Source organism: Mytilus galloprovincialis, chromosome 11 (genome assembly GCF_965363235.1).
Source record: "Mytilus galloprovincialis chromosome 11, xbMytGall1.hap1.1, whole genome shotgun sequence".
Classification (NCBI taxonomy): Eukaryota; Metazoa; Mollusca; class Bivalvia; order Mytilida; family Mytilidae; genus Mytilus; species Mytilus galloprovincialis.
Window position 1 is genome coordinate 69,753,877 of NC_134848.1, and position 23,870 is coordinate 69,777,746.

Consider the following 23,870-nt stretch of genomic DNA (forward strand, 5'->3'; position numbering starts at 1 on the left):
CAATGCTCTTCAACTTCGTAATTTATTTGGCCTTTTCAACTTTTTTGGATTCGAGTGTCACTGATGAGTCTTTGTAGACGAAACGCGCGTCTGGCGTATATACTAAATTTAGTCCTGGTATTTATGATGAGTTTATTCATGTCATTTTAACTAACGTTACTTTAAACCAGATGAATTACATGCTTACATGGCTAATTCAAATTGTTACATTCTCATCATGGAAAACTTGTTTTCCTACAAAGTCATAAACGTCTTGAAAATGAAAAATAATGTCGCTTCTTAAGGTATTATAAAACGTAAACAGCACAACATACTATCAAAAGTTTAACCATCAAATTGAATTGATAAAGGCATGCAGTATTCTGATCGTGTAAACATCAAAGAACATTGTATTATTTGAAATATAAGTTTACAATGGTATTTAGTTCAAGGTATAACAAATTATTTGTTAGGTTTTTTTTTTTAAACAATTATGTTTTCTAAATAAAAAGACTTTTAAATATACCAAATTTCAAGAACAGCTATTCTCAATGGTTTTAACCATTTTTAAAAGTTGATAGATAAAGAAGATGTGATATGAGTGCCAATGAGACATATCTCCCTCCGAGTCACAATTTGTAAAAAGTAAGCCATTATATGTCTTTATTCAACCTTATAAGGTTTTGACATGAAGCTGAAGACTATATTACGCATGAAATGTAAAAAAAATATTTTCCGGACTGTGACACGATATATTTAGATTGATAATTTTTATTTAAAATCAATGATGTCAGTCTGGTGTTATCAGTATTTGTTGACATATTTATAAAAACCGATAGGACGGTTTGATAGAATAACGATGTGTCCTCTATAAATTTTATAGTACGGTATTTTCAAAATGGAAAAATTTATGGACCACATTTCAATACTGTTTGCATTAGTTTTCTGTTTAAATGGATACTCTTTTCACGGTTTGTATATTTTTTATTTCTCAGTTGTTATGTTTTATGCTTTGTCAGAGTGCAATACATTATTGCCATTGATGTGCCAGTTGTCATCCTTACACTGTGTGCCCTTTTACGTTTGCTGATAATAAGATAACAACAACATAGCAATACAATTTAAAATAGAAAGATGTTCATAATCACAGCCAAATGCTTACGGTCAAGGGACAGTAAACGGACTGTTTCACAAATTTTTCAAAAATGTTTCGAATAACTTTGTCTTGTTGGAACTATAACTGAAAACTAAACAAAAGTAATACATAAATTTCTTTCATAATCTGAAATACTACTGATAATAAGTCTGATTCAATCTCGAGGATTTAATTCTTTCATAATAATAACACTTATATAGAAAGCACATGAAGTCGTCAAAATTAAACTCACTCTTCAATTTTTCTTAAATATCTACTTTTTTTTCCTTTTGGACAACACCTTTGATTTTTAGTAAGAAGCGACTTATTTTCTTGTATTAAGCGCAGAATATAGTTTTATCATGTTTCAAGGAAGTATAACACATTTAAGTTTATTGAGATATCAATGTTTACATTTAATCTATAAAGTATCCGAAATAGATACTATAAAGATTTTAAGACAAGCATTCATTAGACTCAGTGTTTAATATGGTATTTAATGTCAATGAATATTTCACAATTTCACGTTGCTTATGTTATGTGTGCATTTTACACTGGAAGGGATATTCATATCAATATGTAAATGTAAATGTAATGCATCTAGTTGCCTTGGTGTTGATTGTCATGAATAACTCTTGTCCGTTGCATAAATCATTATACAGTGTACGTAACTCAACATATATCGGTAAGGCAGATAAGTCAGATAAGCCATTTTGTGCTTCTTTGTTACATATTAGTTTGTTTTTATAGTGATTAAGATTAGAACGCAATGTTGATTTCTGTACCCCTATTTTTGACATTTTTACTTATTATGTCTGTTTGTTTTATTCACGCATCGTTGTCAATATAATGTAATTTGATGCAACTGTCATACAAGTGAAAGGTTTAGCTAGCTATGAAACCAGCTCAATCCACCGTTTTCTACATAAGAAGATGTCTGTACCAAGTCAGGAATCTGACGGTTGTTATCCATTCGTTTGATGTGTTTCAGCTGTTGATTTTGCTTTGGACTTTCCGTTTTGAATATTCCCCGGATTTTGGTATTTTTGTTATTTTACTTGTTTTGCCCTTTTGTTTGAGATCGATTGCAAATAATTTGATTAATTTAATCGACATTTAATTTATTAGAGAATTATGTTGATGAAGTACTGCCGTTATTTATTTGAACAATCCTAAAGATCAGACGTATATTCATTATTGTGTCACAAAAAAGTAATTGGTGATTTCCTTATCATTCAATTACATCAAATACATCTTATCATAATTTCAATTTCAACTGTCATCGCAATCAAAATGTTTTAATCAGTTTCATTTTTCGTAAAACATGTACGTTCTTGTCCCTCTTGAGCCTGTAGTTCAGATATTGCCTTTGATTGGTGTCTTGTCATACCTGATGTCGTAAATTGTATTGTTAACAATTTGGCCGTTAGTTTTCATAAGTGAATTATTTAATTATTTGTCGTATTGGAGACATGGCAAATAAAGAAAACAGAACCAAAAGACAGACAACAATATACACAACAATAAACACAACAATATACGTAGAACAACAAACAAAATCTAAAGACTGCGGTACACGAAAACAACAACAAAAGGGGTGATCTTAGATGCTCCAGAAGGGTAATCAAATTCTGCTCCACATGTAGTACCACTCATGATGCTCGTGTAAATGCAAACCCAGGGTTAAGTCTTCTTCGGTGGGTTCATGCTTAAAAGAACAGAATTGTGATTACTTGTCAACGTGTAGCAATACAATGATTCATTCCTATCTGGCAGAGTTATTAAAGATTTTGTACGTTGTTTTTTTTTAGGGGAAAAGTGTTATTCAATTAAAAACAACACCACTGGGACATTGCAATGTCCAGACGGCAAAAGCATTGTCATCAAACAGATAGGCTTTGCAAATAAGAATTGTTCATCAGATGCTTTTCTGAATCCTCGGCATCTTAGCCTTCTAACCAATATAAAGTGCACCAACATGTCTACATGTAGACTACCATTCCAGCACCACCTGTACAATTTCCTCAATATAGGTTTCCAATGTAAAGGTAAGTATTACATATGTGTCAATACTACATTGTTTGTGCATAAACTAAAAATACACGTAATTCGTGTTGACATATAAATGAACAAATTTCATATTTGATTACTAAAGTATCTTAAAGTCATGCATGTTAAAATGACTATTCCAAGCTTTAACTTTCGAAACACTGATGTAGTGTTGGTTCCTATCATTCAATATGGAATGCGTGTATTAAATTGCATGAGTTTTATTATAACAGAAAATACTGGATTGTTTTGGCAAAGGGGCAGTATTACTTTTGGTTGTTCTTATTTTGTTTCGTTCTTTCTTTTAAAATAAAAAAGGTAAACTCTTAAACTGTTTTTAAAATCTTAATGTATTGGTTTAAACATATCCGATTCTATTCATCATCATTACAAATATATCATCATACAAAATACAAAATAATAATAGGATTCGGAAACAAGCTGTAGATAGCTTATATTAATCCGTTTCCTATAAACATGTTAAATAACAACTCCAGTTAACAATTACATAAATATAGCATGCAAGTAATTGAGATTAAATGTATGATTTTTAAATAATGAAAAAAGAACAAAAGGAGAATTTTTTTAGAGAAAATAAGGGGGAAAAAAGGATAAAACAAAAGGAGAAAAATACACTGAAGGAAGTTCGCTGCTCAGTTTCAAAATAAATAGCGTTCCATAACACTAGTATATATTGATAGAGGATTAATCGAGGGAGTAAAATAGCAACAACAAAAAATAGGGGTCATTGTGCTAGTTTTCGAGATATTTGGCATTGTAATTTTAGCGGGAAAAGGTTCTCTCTTGATTTTCCATAGCTTTATCATTGACCAGTTAAAGTTCTCAAAAAACTATTAAAAATATGAATAAGATTTTATAAGCCTTTTACAAATCGCTTATAATTATACATGTAAAAGATTTATAAAAAGGCCCATGGGTGTCCATGGAAACAATGATTTACGGCATTCAAATGGATAAAACCAGAGGATTTCGAATATCTGACAAAAATTCCAAAACATAATAAGCAAACATCCTTAAATACTACACACATGTTTATATAAAATGAAACTTTGTAAAAATAATAAATAACAATTTAACTTGATAATCTCTTGCACTTTAGTAAGAATGTTTGTACTTTTACAAAAATATCTTTGTTTTGGTCTAAAGTTAAAGCTTGTGTTAAGTATGACTGGATAATTAATTGAAAAAATAATGCCTTTACGCAATTCGTAATATTTTTTACAATGCATTAATGGGCTGTATACTCGATTAGACCACACGAGCTGTTTGAAGAAATCTACAAGATTTCGTTTGAACAACTGTTCATTTAAAAAACTACTATTCATCATTAATCTGGTATGTTATACTTGACCTATCATTGTACCAGAGTAGTAAAAATTAGGGCATTTATTATTTGGTTTATTTATACGACTTTTAAATCTCGTTTGATCTGGTTACTTATTCCACAACTTAATAGACGAAGGAAGGAAATAATCGGAGTATAGATTACTTCTTGTGCGTATATCCGAAGTATTTTGAGTTTGACGAGTGAAATGGTTATGTAAATTAATAGATTTGTAAATGATCTTACTGTTATACCACTGTCCCAGGTTGGGGGAGGGTTGGGATACCTCTAACATGTTTAACCCCGCCACATTATTTATGTATGTGCCTGTCCCAAGTCAGGAGCCTGTAATTCAGTGGTTGTCGTTTGTTTATATTTTACATATTTGTTTTTCGTTCATTTTTTTACATAAATAAGGCCGTTAGTTTTCTCGTTTGAATTGTTTTACATTGTCTTATCGGGGCCTATTATAGCTGACTATGCGGTATGGGCTTTGCTCATTGTTGAAGGCCGTACGGTGACCTATAGTTGTTAATGTCTGTGTCATTTTTGGGCTTTTGTGGATAGTTGTCTCATTGGCAATCATACCACATCTTCTTTTTTATATTAATGTATTAACTTTTGAAAAAAAAAAACATTTCATAACTTTATATACCTATAAATGGATAATGTGATTTCATCCTTTTACCGACATAATTTGCAGTTAAAATTAGTTCTTACCTCTATCAAAATATGACGAGAACTGTCATGATAGCTGTTTTAGAATATTCAGAGAAACACAGTTCAAACCTACATCAATTGCAGACAGTTTTAATCTATATATCTATAAACTTTAAAGAATTTAAGTGTTCAACCCTGAAACGAATTTTGCCAGTTCTAAAAGAGAGGCAAAAGATACCAGAGGGACATTAGAACTAAAAGATCACAAATGAACTAACGACGTCATGGCTAAGAAAAGAAAAAGACAGACAGTACACATCACACAGCATGGAAAAATAAAGACTAGGTAATCTATAACTGCCTTAGAAAAAAAGTGTTTTGATAATTCTTGTGTAACAGAAAAGAAGTTAAGATATAAGAAAATGTGGTGCGAGTGAATCTCCATCTCAGTCACAATTTGTACAAGTAAACCAATAAACTTCAAATAAAATAGAGAATGGAAATGGGGAATGTGTCAAAGAGACAACAACCCGACCATAGAAAAACCAACAGAGTCAACTTAGCTCAAATCGAACAGCAAACTATAAAGTGCTTCAAAAATGAAAAGTTAAACAAGATGATTCCTACTGTATATATGCATTTGAGAGGTTAATCGTGGCGCAAAAATTTGTTAATACTTTGTTGGGGTTTTATTGATTAAGACATTCCATTTTTTTCTTATCTTTACAGAATGTGTGTTTACTGGAGAAAACAACTTTCTGAAATGCAGATTCAATCATAAAATCAAAATCGATAATGTTTTGGTACTTAATAACACATGTCCAGCTTATGATATTTTCAAAGTAAAAAATATTCAACGGAACGATATAAAAAGTAACATTTCTGAAGAATGCAATGGAAATCAAACCTGTGAGATTATTAAGGATTATCCAAACAATACAAGTATATACTTTCACTGTGAAGGTCAGTTTCTGAATGATATATTTATACGACAATAAAAAAGTATTCGTTAAATTAAATGGGTGTCTAATTCGTATTCTGGTTGTCTTACTTGGTAATGGTCCGAATAGTTCATGAGGTTATTTACACATTTAAAAAAACGTAAAGTCACTCAAAATATTGAACTCCGAGGAAACAAAACAGAAAGTCCTTAATCAAATGGCAAAATCAAAAGCTCAACCACATCAAATGAATGAATAACAACTGTCATATTCCTGACTTGGTTTAGACATTTTCTTATGTAGAAAATAGTGGAATGATCCTGGATTTTATAGCTAGCTAAAACTCTCATTTGTATGACAGTCGCATCAAATTCCATTATATTGACAACGATGCGTGAACAAAACAACCAGACATAGGTAAAAATGTCCAAAATAGGGGTACATGTAAAGCATTCAAAATTGTGTTATAATCATAGATACATATGCAACAAGGAAGCACAAAAAGGCAAATACCTAATTTAACAACCTCATTTATTGCTTTTTATTATACGATTTGAACTATCTATGTGAAATCCACCCACAAAAGATTGAAGGATTTAAAGTACTGGGGTCGATTCTTAACCCTGACTTGCACTTGGTTAGGTTAACATTGACTCTGACAAACATACGTGTTCACATAAACTTTTAATTTTTTCTAATTTTTAATAGTTATGTGTCGTTTGCAAAAAAAAAGTAATAAAACAATGATGTTATTTACAAATAAAAAACAATTAGTCGATTGTTAATTGATCATGATAGTTTACCCATCAAATATGAAACCAGTCCAATATTCAAAAGTCATACGTAAGCAATAAATGATAGGCAAATCAATGAAAATATATTTCAACTAAACAAAGAAACCATATATAAATGAGTTTAAGAACATATCAAACTGCAATGTAGTAACTAAGTCATAGGATGATAAAATCAACCTTCCTCTGGCACCAAGACGTTGTAGATGAGGGCGTTTATATCCATACACTCTTTTTTTTAAAGTATTTTTGATGCATATACATAATACTAAATACACGACATCTTCTTATATTCATATTTATATGTTTTAAATGTAAGAACCGCGTCCTATGACAAGGAGACATCTACTCAACAGCATAAAAACCCAACTTCACACCAAAACCGTCGTGATATGGTTTTCAATAGGTTTTAGTGATTGTTTTCATATCTCAAACCCTCAATCAATTAGAATAAGTGTCAAATGTATAAATGTAATTGATAAAGCACTAACATTACCAGTCTAATCTCAATGTATTGTTTATTGTTCATGTTTTAAATGTAGAGGAACCAGTCGTCAATGATACTGATAGAAGACATAATGATTCCAGTAAGGGCCATTTGAATACTAATCATACATCAAACCCCGATAACAGAAATCAAACGTCAGAGCATGGTACTGGTAATCAAAATCATACATTGATCGATTTAAAAAGCAATCAAACTAATAGTACAGATCATGAAAGTGGTATTCTAAATCATACTCCGGAGCAGACAAGTGGTTATCAAAATCATACTTCAGATCATGGTACAAGAAATCAAACTCATGCAACAGGTAATCATTCAAATAATACAAATCAAACATGATAGTGGTAGTAGACATCGCTAAACAGATACCAACAATGGTTATCAAAATCATAAATCAGAATATTCAAGCAATGGCAGTTTCCAAAATTATTGATTTGATCGCAATAATTATGATCTAATTTATACATCAAATCAGAACAAAGATAAAGATAAGCATCGATTTGATCAAACTTGGTTTTGAAAGTGATAATTATAAGTCATACTTTTGGTAGTCATTGTTAACAAAGTTCATGAAGTCTGAAAAAGAAACCAACAGACAAATCGAAGTAGAACATTCAACTATTATATCGGTTAATCTTAATTCAAAACCAGCCTTACATGGTTATGAGGATAAAGGAGAATGTAAAATGAAAGCAGTTACTTCTCTATAATTGTCTAAGTCAAAAGATTGTTTATATAATTGAATTATCACATGTGTTAGGTGTCACATGTTGATATATAAAAGTGCAATAAGAGATACACTTTTGATAGCATATATAGAGTATAACATATAAATATTACATTAGGTTCCGTTCTAATACACTCTGTTTCCTTTTTTAAGTTACAACGACAAAGAAGAATCCTTGCTCAATTTGTTCGTTAAATGAACAGTGTCAAACCTTTCAAAATGAAACTGAAACATACATAATGTGCAGCCATGAGAGAAGAATTGACATTTCCATGGCATGGGTCGATAAATCTGATTGTAATGATATAAGAATAATAGCTAGGAATGTGGTTAATTTGACCAGGGATGTGTCTAGTCGGTGTAGTGGACATTCTAATTGTAGTCTATCATTTCACCCAACCGCAGCTGTCGTTGGATTTTTAAACGTAATTTACAACTGTAATGGTAAGTAAAGTAGTTCATCGAGGTGCAAATCTCGAAAAGAAAAGACATGTCAATGTAACAAAAAAAGCTGATTTAATTTGTAATTCAAAATGTATCGAGTCCTATAGTCGCTAGGGTAAACGTCTCTGGTCATGTTATTTCACACCAGTAATGCGAAACCACAAAAAAGTCGATCATATTGTCACAATCAGAAACAAACTTCACTTTAAATAGTCTGACATATTGTGTAGGAAACTGTATCTTGACTTTTCTGGGGTGAAATGCAGTGTTTGTCTCAGTTTTTGGTGATTTTATCGTTTACACACAGCGTTTCAACACATGCCGCATTTCATTCATATTTAGCTACAGCAATGCGTTACAATATAAATCGCCGAAATATTGTTTTCCAAAGTAGTGTATTAGATGGGGTTCGGTATGATAAATTGTTCACTCAAATTGTATATCCTTTTTTTTATTTCTAATCTTTTTACGTGGTATTGAATAAATGTTTGTATGGTGGATACACTATTGAGCGTTATAGACAATTAATCCTACCCAATTGGTTTCCTTTTTATATTATGTTGTAATATCGCTTTTTGTATAGTTTTAGTTTCATTGCTAGTATCTCTTCAATGCCATTTTTGTTTTTTCTTCATTCCACATTCTACACAGACATATACATAATTGGGGACTGGAAGACAATATTACTAAATCCAAAGTCATGATTTTTAGCAATTCTGGTAGACTTCTTTTTACTCAATTTCATTTAAATAATACCCCCCTAACGAACACAAAAAAATATACCTACTTGGGTGTCAAATTTAGTATTGATGGCAAATTTACAGATGCCCAACATGAAATGTATAATAAAGGGTTAAAGGCCTTATTAAAACTAAAAAAAATGTTTCTCAGGTCATAAACCAAAAATAAAAACTCTAAAAAACTATGTGGAGACCTGGCAGTAGAGAAGGCTCATTTAAGCTTTTGTAAATTTATACTTGGAGTAAGTAAAAAAGCAACCAATATTGCAGTTATGGGTGAACAGGGCAGATATCCTCTATTTTTGGAGGTTTTCTTAAATATGTTTAAATATTATATACGTTTAAAAAAATCTGATGACTTATTATTTAAAGAGGCTTTCAACCACTAAAAATCTCTACATGATAAGCAGAAAAAGAGCTGGTATACCAGAATTCAAACTTTATTTAAATACTTTAGCATCAATGAAAATTATGCACTTAATTTAAAGACGAAGTTAAAAAACTATTCATGCAAAATGATGCAATCAAAATATGATTTAATATGGCAAACTGAGCTTAATAATGATTTCAGAGGCAATAAACTATATGGTAACAAGCTCAGAACTTATAGACTTTTTAAAAGCAGATTTTGCTTAGAAAATTACTTTTTGCAGGAAAATTTTAGATATAGACATTATTTAACAAAATTTCGTATCAGTGCTCACAATTTAGAGATTGAGAGGGGAAGGTACAAAAATCTGACAGTGTCAGAACGTATCTGTAAATTGTGCGGTACTGAGGTTGAGGATAAAATTCATTTTCTTCTTCAGTGCAACAAACTTTCAAATATTCGTTTCAACTTTTTAAATGAAATAAAACAACGGTTTAAAAATTTTAGTGGTTTAGATATTTAATCACAATTTATTTGGCTAATGTCCTCTGAAGATACTTTCATACTCCAGAAACTCGGAGAATTATTGGAAAATTTATCCTCATATAGGAAAGTTTCCTTAAATGATATATAGATATAGAAATGCCCAGTGACCCCCCTTATATTATTAAACACTGTGCTTGTTGTATTCTTGTACTTGTCTTAATAAATAATTTTTGGTTTGATTTTTTTTTTATAACATTGTGTCTTAATCATATTGAATCACTTGTAATCATTTGTATGTAATTAATGTTGATTGTTCTGCTCCTTGTGGGCGCTTTGATTAGCAATAAAATATATTTGAATTATTTATACAATTTATTGTTTAATAATTGAAACATCTTTGTTAATAAAAAAGAAGTTATCAACGTGACTACACTTGATTTTTATTCTGTATTGTGAACTTTAAACTGACTGTAAATTAAATGAACTGATCATAGTTTGTTTTAGATGACCATCAGCCACCGAATCACATTAATAAACGCAGCAACGAAAAAACAATTGGTAAGTGAAGCTCTACGAGACTTACAAGAATGGAAAATTGGAAATTAATTTACAGCGATCGACTGAAGAGCAGATGCAATTAAACGAACAACTGGTTTTATTCAATATAGAAATATTTCATCTATAAAACAATATCAATATTTATAAATTCATGATTGTTTTAAGAAATTCAGGAAGATTCTATCTTAACAATTGGAACGTAAATACATAATTATTTTATTTTTTTATTCATTGAATTGGTTTTTTTTTTCGAAAGTTAAGTTTATTGTCTGTCGCATGTCCTTTTTGTTACCACAAGAAAAGAGAATAGACAGAAAAGATTTGGGTATTCATTTTTTAACCACATTATTTAATTTTGCATCTCCTTGTTATAAAAATCCAGACGCTAGATGTTCATGGTACACATCAATAGCTGTGTCCTATCGGAAACTTAGTCTTGTGGCAAAATATATGAATGACTTTTATTATTGTAAATTGTTTTTATCAAATCTCCTGACTTTGAATAATGCTAAGCAAAATTAGAGCTGACATTTTTGTAACTTTGGTAACTAAAAAGAATATTTTATAGGTGGTGCAATTGCAGGCGGAGTTTCAGGTATCTTAATTGCATTTCTTCTGATTGGAGTTTTCCTAATCAGGTAATTTTTAATTATTTATCATATAAGGTGTATAATTTTAACATCACGACACATTGCATGGACAATTTAGTTTAGGTATCTGTGCCTTTTCCTTTGCTCTTTTATTCTCTTTTTCGAACAAATAAAATTCTGAAAAATGCTGCACATTTGTATTCAAAATAAGATAACGGATCAAATGTAATGATACATGTATAAAATAAGATAACGGATCAAATGTAATGATACATGTATAAATTATAAAAACTACGCATGCTCTGGTATAGACTCAACATAATGCAGAGTTGTTGAATTGTCTCCCTTTGTCACTTATCAAAACTTGTGATAAACATAGATGATACGTCTTATACATTCTGTTCTTATCCACTTTTACGATGCTACATATCGCGAGCCTTTGTATCACCGGAGGTATTTCCAATCGAAGATGACTCTGACGTACACGAACGACGCATATGTTGAAAAGTTCAAATTATTGACGTTCTATCCTACATGTATATATTAGTAAATCAATAACATAGTATTACACCATTTATTATTTCTGTAAATGATCGAGTTTTTTTTTACTAAATTGACTTAATTGATTCATTAATGTACAAAGCGCTAGTATGTTATTGACTCAACTGGATTCCAGTTGTAAGAGTAATCAACTGTGCCGTTCTTCCTTCCCTCTACACGATTAACATCTACACGAAACCTTTCGAGTGTGTTTAATTCGTATAGTGAAAATAACGCTTTTATTTGATTTCTATTTGCAGACGATGTCGAAATAAAAATGGCCACGAATCAAACGCCAATGAAATGAATAAAACAAGATCGAATCAAATGTACGATCCTAGTGAAATACAAGTAGACCAAGAAATAAACAATCAACGTACATATTCAGAAAATTTGCCACAAAAAACATCTGTATATAGTATGGACACTAACTATGATCATTTACAAAGCAAAGAGAGCAAGGGTAACAATTATACAAATGGAAAGGATACAAACTACATACATAAAAGGGATTCTTCTACCTACGATCACATACAAAGCAAAGATGGAATGCGAAACCAGCAAACTAAAACGTTGGATACAGATGTATATTCACATTTAAAAGGCGGTGCTGCTGTTTCGGACGCCATCTATGATCATTCACTACGCAATGGTATCCGAGATAATTTTGAAGGTGATTACGATGTTTCCCGCGGAATAATGACTGATGACGACTATGATGTATCTGGGAACTTTAATCAGTCTCAAGTGAAAAACTCAGATTCGTTGTATAATTAATGCTTAAAAGATTGACAACATACGAGCATTTCTATATAAAACGTTATAGCGGTAAAATTGCTATTCCAGATTATTTAAATATTTGAACTGAACCAATCATTTAGCATTCCAGCTGTTTCTAAGAAATGTATTCAATTTTTAGAAATGTTACCATCACCATTAGTATAGGGAAATATTTTCGAGCCTGACAATTTCAATATCCAATCATCTATATCAAATTGCCAAAATGTCTAAACATTCTATAAGTGATATGTGACATACATTACATACATACCAGGGAAGAAAAGAATGTCCCTGTCTGAAATTAAAATGATCATAAACATGATAATGAATAATACATATTACTTATATTTTTTTTCTTTTAATTACAGTAAAAGTAATACCGATCAAGTATATAAAACTTCTTGGGGGACCGAGTATATTTACTTTGAGCAAAAACTTATTAAACGCTACCAAAAAAGAGTTCATTTGGGGTGTTTGTTTATTGTATGAACAATAATTAAATTTATAATGCATTTGTGCCTTTTTGCCTTTTTGCAGCATATCAAATAATCAAATGTCTCATATTAAAGTTATTGTTTGCTTTGATAATTATTCAGAATCGTTATGTATTACCCCGTGATGTCTACGGAGTTTAACAAAGCATAATAATTTTCGTGCTTGGACTATAATTAATTGTGCACATACAATCTCGTAACTCTAACATTTGTTATAATTCCTTTCATTGCACTGGTTTTTCTACTTACTTTTATTAATATAGCATGTGACAACATGAATAAAATCAGAATTGGAAGTATCGTCTATAAGACATATTTAATACACAAATAATTAAAGCGACATATGGGGGTAAATATTTGGTTTTCAACTATATATAAGAATCCGCTGTGAAACTCCACAACAAAACGACACACAAATAAAAAGGAAACCTTGGGTAAATTTATGACAATCAACTCTAGCGATGTCGAGCTGTTGATTGTGTTTGTATTGTACACAATAATTTAGATATGACTTAATGCAACTGCTTACGAATGTGTTTTTTGTCTAATACGTTTTCCTATTTATTTGTATTGTAGTCCTGTAATATTATGTTGTCATTTCTATGTTATATTTAACATTGCCATTAAAGTGCGAGGTTTGGCATGCGACAAAACCAGGTTCAACCCACCATTTTTTCCTTTAAAAATGTCCTGTACCAAGTCAGGAATATGGCCATTGATATATTATAGTTCGTTTCTGTGTGTGATACAGTTTAACGTTGCGTCGTTTGTTTTCTCTTATTTTTGAGTGTAAATTGACATTGCGATAAGACGTGTCACGGTACTTGTCTATCTCAAATTCATGTATTTGGTTTTGATGTTATATTTGTTATTTTCGTGGGATTTTGTCTGATGCTTGGTCCGTTTCTGTGTGTGTTAGTTACATTGTAGTGTTGTGTCGTTGTTCTCCTCTTATATTTATGCGTTTCAGTTTTAGTTTGATACCCCGATTTTGTTTTTTGTCCATGGATTTATGAGTTTGAACAGCGGTATACTACTGTTGCCTTTATTAACGAAGCCTGGCTATACCATAATGAACATAAGGCGATGATGATTTGCACTTTATCCTCCTCTTTGAAACAGTAGACGTATTCTGCATCCCGTCATCGCTTTATTTCTTACTAATATATATGATGTTGTCAGCATGATATCGACCTATACATTATGATTTCTTAAATTTCAAATGGTATTGTATCCTTTAAAGGGGAAGTTGTGATAAAACTTGCAGGTCGACAAAACACGTTGGGAGTAAATATAATAGTTTCCGTATGATACTATCTAACTGTTCATACTTCCTTTTACGTTACTTTATAGATAAGAAATAATCGATTTTTGGGTATTTGCAGCAAAATTATTTGAACTTTTAGATTGTCTATATATAAGTGTCGTTTATAGGGTTATCGAATATTTCCCAAAATATATACATAGGATATATGACTTGTGTCATAAAAATGTACAAAATAGTTTTGCTCATCGCTGTAGTTTGTTTGATATTCGCAGAATTGAATGGATATTCGAATGTTTATAATGGTTTGTATATTTTTTCAATTATTTTTGAAAATCTTTCGTTAAGCTCTTAAAGCTCGAAACGAAGATTCATCCGGGTTCATGTTATATTGTAGATCTTTGGTATCTAAATAAAGATTGTGTGTAATGTCCCTTTATCACAAATTAAAGTTCATGTTGAAGACATAATGTAATCCTTCCATATTTGCTCTGCACTTGGTAAATTTGAACCTTGTTATCAGCTGTCAATTCAAAGATCACACCCAATCTAGTTGTATGTAACAAGTTTTCTCTGATTATACCATTACAATTATGATAGGCTACAGTATCAAGAAGAAAAAACTATACCATTAACTGTTAACAGAAGCAAAAAAAACAACAGACTAAAGTTAACATATGTTCGTCAATTTGAACAAGATATTGAAGATACCAAGGGAACATTAAAACTCCATCAGTCGAAGCAAAATTGATAACAAAATGGCACAAAATTACGAAATGATAAGCAAGTCAACTTAACACTATGTAAATAAAAACTTGAGATATACGATAACAACAAATAAGAAATTAATGCAATGAATGATGACAAACTAATTTAAGACATGCCAAGTCAGAGTAGAAACGATAATACTGATAGCACGGGACCAGGAAGACAGATAAAGGAAACAATTCGCCATACACAACACTGAATATTAAACGATTATCCTTTAAAAAAACGGAAATTCGGTTCTTGTTGAGATTATTAAATTATTGCTTTTAAAATAAAAAATAAAAATAACAAATAATATTAGCTTTTCCAAAATTGAACTGTGCACGAAAAATCCCACCAATCAAGAGATTAATTGCAAGATACAGTAGTGTAACAGAAATCAAACAAATAAACTTCTATTATAATGAATTGGAAAAAAACTAACTTAAACAGTATGTATAGTATTTTGAACATAAAAAAATAATTTAATTCCAAAACTGGTCGGGTTTTCAATAATCATTCAGTGCACTTTGAATAAATTAAAAGTAAACAAACCACTTACACATAAACGTATGGATTATCAAAGTACAAATATCAGTATAATCTAAGATGTCATTAGGTAGATTATATTTGCATACAACTGTTCATTATAAACGCATAAGACATAGACAAACTTAAAGATATCACAAATATTATAATATATAAATGTTTTGATAATTATATTGTAACTATTCATCCCTAATTCCTAATGTCAAATATTATAATTTCTACGCCACAAAGTAACTTTATAAGTATTATAATAAACGACATGTCAATCTAATATCAATGCAGAACATAAAAAACGGTGTTTTTATAGACATTAATTTGAAGTGTATGAAGAAAAATAAAATAATACAAAACAAGAATGTGTCCCCAGTACACGGATGCCCCACTCGCACTATCATTTTCTATGTTGAGTGGACCGTGAAATTGGGGTCAGAACTCTAATTTGACATTAAAATTAGAAAGATCATATCATAAGGAACATATATACTAAGTTTCCGGTTGATTGGACTTAACTTCATCAAAAACTACCTCGACCAAAAACTTTAACCTGAAACTGGACAGACAAACAAACGAACGGATGGACGAACGGACGCACAGACCAGAAAACATTATGCCCCTCTACTATCGTAGGTGGGGCATACAAATATATGTTTACTCAAATGTAGGAAGAACACTTGCTAAAGATGGTACGACCAACATATCGCTGTTCGTGTATCTTTAAATATCAGTAGTGTAAACAAATAAGTTATCTATGCAATTCCATAGTTAAAACGCAACATGCTCACAAGAAAATGTTTCATAGGGGTTTAACTTCCATTGTGTCTTTGCTGATGGGGTGGACTATCAATGCTCTGAGTGATCCGTAAATCATTAATGACCTTAAACACATGTACAATTGTCTAAAAATTTCGAGTTCATATACATGGGTATTTCACGATGTTCAAATCGAATTATCGATTAAGAAAATACTTAAAGGTTGAAAACACAAACTAATGGAAACTCAACTCAGAAGAAACGAGCTTTTGTGTTTAATGCATGTCAAGCAATGTACAATTCTGGTCATGGTTAGACTTTCTAAATCCGTTTCTTTAGTTAAATGTTGCTAGAAATAATATTGTCACAGCCTATGGTTCAACGCTTGTATGTATACGTATCATCAAAATCTACTTTAGAACAAGATTTTGAAAATTTCAAAATCAATCAGGATAAATCAAATAACACATTATATATTTGTTTATGCAGAAAGTAAATGTGCAACTGCTGGGAAGAATGAAACTGGTCGATTACACTGTAAGGAACATGATCACATTCATATTGAAAAGATTTGGACGGACGAAGATAAGTGCATATTTGGAAAATCTGCTAACATATCATATACAATTCGCAATGTTTCATGTATTTCAAATAGCTCATGTGACGTCAAATATGAGACAAACATTTCTAGTAAATATCTCAACATCGTTTATAAATGTGCAGGTAAGTATTATAATATAATGATTAACTTTCAGCACTAATTTGCAGATCAATTTGTTGAAAAAACAAAACTTTACTTCATATTTTTTTATTTTTTTTTACATAAATAAGGCCGTTAGTTTTCTCGTTTGAATTGTTTTACATTGTCTTATCGGGGCCTTTTATAGCTGACTATGCGGTATGGGCTTTGCTCATTGTTGAAGGCCGTACGGTGACCTATAGTTGTTAATATCTGTGTCATTTTGGTCTTTTGTGGATAGTTGTCTCATTGGCAATCATACCACATCTTCTTTTTTATCTTGTGTAGGTTGGTTGAAATCTTCATTATGTAAACTATTGGATTCACTTATGCTTGATTGATAATTTAAATGCATGGACATTTATATGTAAGCACAAAATGTCACTTAATGTTTCCATGAAAGGGATATTAGTACATATATATGTTTAAAATTGGAGTTGGTGAATTGATGGTCTACCACTTATGTTCCAACTGACAACTGACCTAGATACAGACAAACGGAACACTCGAATATACGGCAAAGGACTAAAACAATTACATTTATTACACAACATATAAAAATGCAAATATTTGTCCGACAAAAGTTTCTCTTATTATTTTGGACCACAGAAGATCAAAGAGAAACATTTCTTTTATTCAAAATTGTATCTTATATTAAGTGGTGTCAAATGCATCAGAATGGCAGCAATTACGGATAAAGTCTTACACCACTCAACATCCATGAACGCAATAGAGATTTCAAGATCATACAAAAAATGGAAATGCTTTAACATTGCTTTTTTAGAAAATGACATTATGAAAGCTGTATGGTGACCTATAGTTGTTAACGTCTATAGCACTTGTCTCTTTTGGAGAGTTGTCTCATTTGCATTCATTCCACATCTTCTTATTTTTATAATATCAGTATGTGCAAATTGTTTGAGCTATCCCTGAAAATTACTATTTTAGTACAATAAATCATAATTATCTATAACATACTTCATTTTTTACAGATTGTGTACCTTTAAAGTATAATACCACATCCGAAATTGCATGCCGAAATAACACGATAATTGAAATATATGATGTATGGATAACGAATGAACAAGAACATTGTCCCAGTTACAAACAAACGCATAAGATACATACATTTAACAACTACCATTCAACGAAGAGTGCATTCTCTAAGAAGTGTAACTGGAAGTCCAGCTGTGAGATTTATAACAGCGACCAACATAGAAAAGCTAGCTATATATATAGTGTGTATTATCAGTGCAAAGGTTTGTAACACGATTATATGCAAATACTATTCCTATGAATAGTTTATGAAGTGAACTATTTTTGTAATTTGGTTCACAAAAGATATGCTTCCATTTTACAGTTGTTTTTCTTTCTTTTCCTTTCTAATATATTTATGAAGAAAAAACAACAATGACTGTTGCGATTAATTACTCAATTCCTCGTACCAATCTCAATATGTTTCTACTCTTCGTTTGCATTAACTGAATAAATATATATGCATGACGATGAACAAGGGGATGAAAGGATATAAGAAAATGTATCAACAAAATCGCAAAATTATGAGAACACCTCTACCGTGTTCTAAAGTCAAGAAGATAAAATGTGACATTGATTGGGAATAATGTATTCATATTTCTTACGTCTTCTCGGATATGAAATTTATAACCGATGATGGAGTTCTGGTCGATGAGTCTCGGACATAGTAATAACGATGACAGGAAACATTATCAGAACCAACGTTTTAAAAAGGCGGTTCATTATCTAACATTTATGATACAGGCCATCGGACGTAAGTCAGTATAACATTCCCTCATTCATTATGGGTGTTTACGTGTATGCATGCTCACGCGGGTAAACTGTACAGCGTTGCTTTGGTTTCTGTCATCGAAAGCAGTAAGTCTTTGAGCTATCTATTAGTAAACCGACATCGCAGATAATGAGTATAGAGGAGATGACCGAAATCGTCCGTTCAGTTGTAATGACTGAGATGTGATTGGAATGTGATTGATGCAAAGTCAGTCTGTTACAAAGCAGGGTTAATATTTATTTTACATCAACATTTTTTTTTTTGTCATTTGAAAAGAAAACGTAATAGTTTTCCCAAAACAAACATTAGTTTATTAAACACGAACCCAATCACAAATCGGAGATAATCTCATGTAATCTGGTATTCTTAGGTTCTCCAAAAGGGTAAGCGGATCCTGATGTACATGTGCCATCCATCTTATTATTCATGTAAGAAAAATCCCGGTGATAAGTTTAATTTCACGGGTAACATTTTATAAAAAAAAAGGGCGTGAATGTGGTAACGACAATTTCAACATATAAAGTTTCTATAATTTCAGCTGAAAACAAATCTTTAGAATTGGAAAATGATATATCACGTCAAGGTATATATGCCATACATACTTAAATTTGCAAATCAAATAATTGTGATTGTAATTGTAATTGTTGTTGTTGTTGTTTTAATTACCAAATAAAATATCAAGTATGAAATCAATAGGTAAATATATAACAAACAATTTATATCATTTAAAATGAAAAATCACGAAAGAAGAATCCTAGCGAAAAATAATCACAATTAGTTCGTTTTATTTCATATATGTTTCAAATATACAAAATGTTGAGACTTCAATATTTCTTAATTGAAAAGATGAAATAATTCAGGGTCAAATTATTCGTATACCATACATCATGCACCGTTTACCTTCTTATCAAATAAAACATAAACATAAATATGTTAAATATCTGGTAATAAAAAAAGTATTTTATAGGTGGTGTTATTGCAGGCGTAGTTATTGGAATACTGGTAATACTGTGTATACTTGTAGCGGTATTCGTTTTCAGGTACTGTCACATTGTGTGCAAGATAACTTAAAGATACACGTTTTACTTCCATTAAAGAAAGCTTAGTAATATAACATACTAGTATCTGAAAATTGTTATTTGAAACACGTTACTGTCATCAAGAACCAATAAACAAAATTTTGTAATTAATATCATAAAGTACGTTTCCATCATGAAAACTGTATTAGGCCAAATACGTATATAGAACCCTGAGGACAATTGATCTAAACGATTATCCATGAGCATATTACCTTGAAATAATATTATATATACCTCAACTTTGTTTTGATAAATCTTATAATGGAAAAGAAAGTAAAAACTTTTAAAATGTACAGAAAAATCTTAGATAAAAAAGAAACGGTCAAACGAACTATAATTCTATGTTTCAGAAATTCATGTTTTTCAAATAACATGCATAACTGACCTAACATTATACTTAGCATTTTTCAATTAGAATTCCCCTCCCCTGATAAAAGCTGGGTAAAACGATCTTTGAACAAAGCTTTATTAGACGTTACAGTTACTCGAATAGTGAATATTTATCAACATAAAACAGAAGATGTGCATTTGACTAAAAACGAAAATACAATTCCTTAAACCTTTTATCTGCAGGAGACGGATTATTCACAAAAACAAAACAGATATATCAGATACAACATACGGACACAAAAAAGTACCAAAGGAATGTCAAAATGGAACCCAGAACAGCAGCATATCAAATTCAATGTATACAGAGTTATTTTCTTCGATTGAATATACTTATGCCATACTCAGTGCAGAACCTGACTCATTTGCTCAACATGGAAACCAGAACAACAGAATATCAAATTCGACTTATATAGAGCTAGATAATTTGGGTGAATACTCTTATGCCACACCTAGTGAAGAACCTGACATCAGTGCTGAACAGAACAACATTTCTAATGTACATCAAAATGGAAATCATAACAACAGCATATCAAATTCGACTTATATAGAGCTAGATCATTCGGGTGAATATTCTTATGCCACACCTAGTGAAGAACCTGACATCAGTGTTGAACAGAACAAAATTTCAGAAGTACATCAAAATGGAAATCATAACAACAGCATATCAAATTCGACTTATATAGAGCTAGATCATTCGGGTGAATATTCTTATGCCACACCTAGTGAAGAACCTGACATCAGTGCTGAACAGAACAACATTTCAGAAGTACATCAGAATGGAAATCATAACAACAGCATATCAAATTCGACTTATATAGAGCTAGATCATTCGGGTGAATATTCTTATGCCACACCTAGTGAAGAACCTGACATCAGTGTTGAACAGAACAAAATTTCAGAAGTACATCAAAATGGAAATCATAACAGCGACATATCAATTTCACCTTATGAGATGGCTTCATCGATAGAATACGCGTATGCCATGAGGATTGCAGAACCTCAATAACAACCTTATGTAGTTGTCTACCTCAATAAATATAGAATAAAGGACTTTTTGTTTTTGATACTGACTTTATCACAGTAAAATATCAGGTGAGCCCGAAGGGCGAGCCTGATATTTTCTGTGATAAAGTCAGTATCAAAAACAAAAAGTCCTTTATTCTGTTTATCGGTAATTTAAAAAAAATAAAAAATTACTACAATAATAGAGAAAATAACAAACGAACTTCTTTTTCGCGTCGAATCACGGCGAATCACACTTGACGTCACAGGTTGCATTACGTCATTTGAAATTTTGTCACAGTGCAGTAAACATGGCGTTCTCTTGCACAAAGTATTGAAAAGGAATTATTGCATGTGTTTTATTAATATTCTGCTTTGGACATGACTCTAACAATGGCAAATCTAATGGTAGCATACCGGTAAGTCAGATTTCTTTGATTTTTCACAAAGCATCAACATAGAGGAGGATAGGAGGGTCCTGATCCCGAATTCCCGGGTTTAAAAACACGAAATCACGAGTTCCCGAATTTATATCACAGGAGTTTGAAGTCCTATCAATAAGCCGGGGTTAAAAATATACCAAAGTCGACTATCACAGTAGAGCTTCTCTCAAACTCCTGTGATTTAAAGGTGATAGTCGACTTTGGTATATTTTTAACCCCTTATTGATAGGATTTAAGCTCCTGTGATTTAAATAAAGTAAATCCCGATATCCCGAAATCACGAGCTTAAAGACACCCGATCCCGGAGTCCCGATTAAGGTCCTATCCCCCTAGAGCATAGTAAGTCAGGACATTAGAATGATACGATATGAATCAGCAAATTTTTCATCGATCATCATTTTAAAAGTTCAACGACGTCAAGTTTTTGCTTTAAGCTGACTTTAATTTGTTAATTATCTAAACAAGCTCATTTCTTGTCTACTTCATAATTATTTCAAACATTTTAATAGATGGTGCCCCGGTTACCCCTTTTTAAAATTTATCTTAGATCCGCATATGAATAATGTAAGTTTCTCTAAAACTTACCGTGGCGATCTTGCAAGTACAGTTAGACAGTTATCTAATTATTCTCTGGGTCGGCTAGAATCAGCGTGCTTGTGCTTCTGCTCTAGGTTTTTCGACTGCCGGCAGATCCGAAACGAGGCTCTCTCGTCTTCCGGATCTGCCTCCAATGTGGAGCACCACCAATGACCCTGAGGTACTACACTCCCCCCAACTTTGTACGAAAGGAGTAACCCCCGGGTAAAAACAAAAGATCATGCTAGGGAAATCAGTAGGGAATATACCAAAAACAGGATCAGAAACACAGTAAACCCGCCCCCACCCATGCCCTATGGAGACTGAACTACAGTTGATCACCCCCCATTCCCCTCACCCTCGGGATCCCCATGACACACACCCCAGGATTACGCATATATACATCCTTCCCTTTTTGGCCAACGGGCCCTCAAATTCATTACTAAGAGCCAACTGGCTATAACTATGGTTAATTTAGGAGCCAACGGGCTGTAAATTCATTTACTGGAAGCCAACTGGCTATAACTAATTTATCTAACAATTGTAACTGGCCAACGGGCCTTTCTGTTGCTATGTACATATTGGGAGTTGCCCACCTACGGGTTAACTCCGTACAGACGGCTACCATTGAGGTGGGCCACCCGTACAATTTCCCTCGGTGAGTCTGCCCTCACTGTCCCCACCACCTTTGCCACCTCATAAAGGTAATGAGGGTGGCCATGCCGTGCATTCGGTGGGGGGAAGTAAGGGGCATCACTCTCCAAGAGAATCCTGTATGGGGGCACCGACCTCAAGGCCTCCTTCTGCTCAGAGTTAAAGGACCTGACACCCATCCCAAACCCGAAGTATGCATTGCGGTATGAGTCCTGCCACTCCCGCACCTGAGCAATCCCCCCCTGGAAACAGTGGAGATGAATCAACTGTAGCGGATTAACTCCCACGCTCTTCAGGACCTCTAAGACCTCGTGATGGGCTCGGGCGTGAACCCTATCCAGTCTGCCACCCCGAATGTGTAAGACCACAGGCTGGTCAAAGCGGCAGGACTGGAGTGCCCATCGCAAGGTCGATATCTGCCGGGCGTGTAGTTTTTCCTCCACAGTAAAATCCACTCCCACCTCTCCAAGGGCGGACACACTGGAGTGAGACACCAGTTGGTGGAACCGGTGCTGAGTGGCGTCCTCAAACTGCCCAGCACTCTTTGGGTGGATTCCCACTGCTCCAACCCACCCTGGCTCCAGCCTCAAAGGCACACTGGGCCAAGTCTTCGGGTCACAGAAAACTGCAACCCCTCCAGCCAGCTTGACTGGATCCACAGGGACAGGGTCCAACCGCACCCTTAGGAAATCACCCAGAGATGTCCGAGAAGGCAGCCCCATCTTGGTCAGGGACC

At 32.5% G+C, this 23,870-nt stretch overlaps 2 protein-coding genes across 2 annotated transcripts; both read left to right on the top strand.

The window, feature by feature from the left end:
• The first annotated feature begins 779 nt into the window (after positions 1-779).
• On the top strand, positions 780-12,895 carry LOC143052711 (uncharacterized). Its single transcript, XM_076225800.1, has 8 exons — positions 780-950; positions 2,926-3,162; positions 5,898-6,131; positions 7,443-7,712; positions 8,286-8,576; positions 10,677-10,730; positions 11,299-11,368; positions 12,121-12,895. Exons 1-8 carry the CDS (start codon positions 878-880, stop codon positions 12,635-12,637), a joined length of 1,746 nt encoding a protein of 581 aa, XP_076081915.1. The 5' UTR covers positions 780-877; the 3' UTR covers positions 12,638-12,895.
• Positions 12,896-14,550: 1,655 nt separating this feature from the next.
• On the top strand, positions 14,551-21,489 carry LOC143051338 (uncharacterized). Its single transcript, XM_076224278.1, has 6 exons — positions 14,551-14,703; positions 16,934-17,167; positions 18,176-18,442; positions 19,529-19,573; positions 19,958-20,030; positions 20,643-21,489. Exons 1-6 carry the CDS (start codon positions 14,607-14,609, stop codon positions 21,463-21,465), a joined length of 1,539 nt encoding a protein of 512 aa, XP_076080393.1. The 5' UTR covers positions 14,551-14,606; the 3' UTR covers positions 21,466-21,489.
• The last annotated feature ends 2,381 nt before the right edge of the window (positions 21,490-23,870 follow it).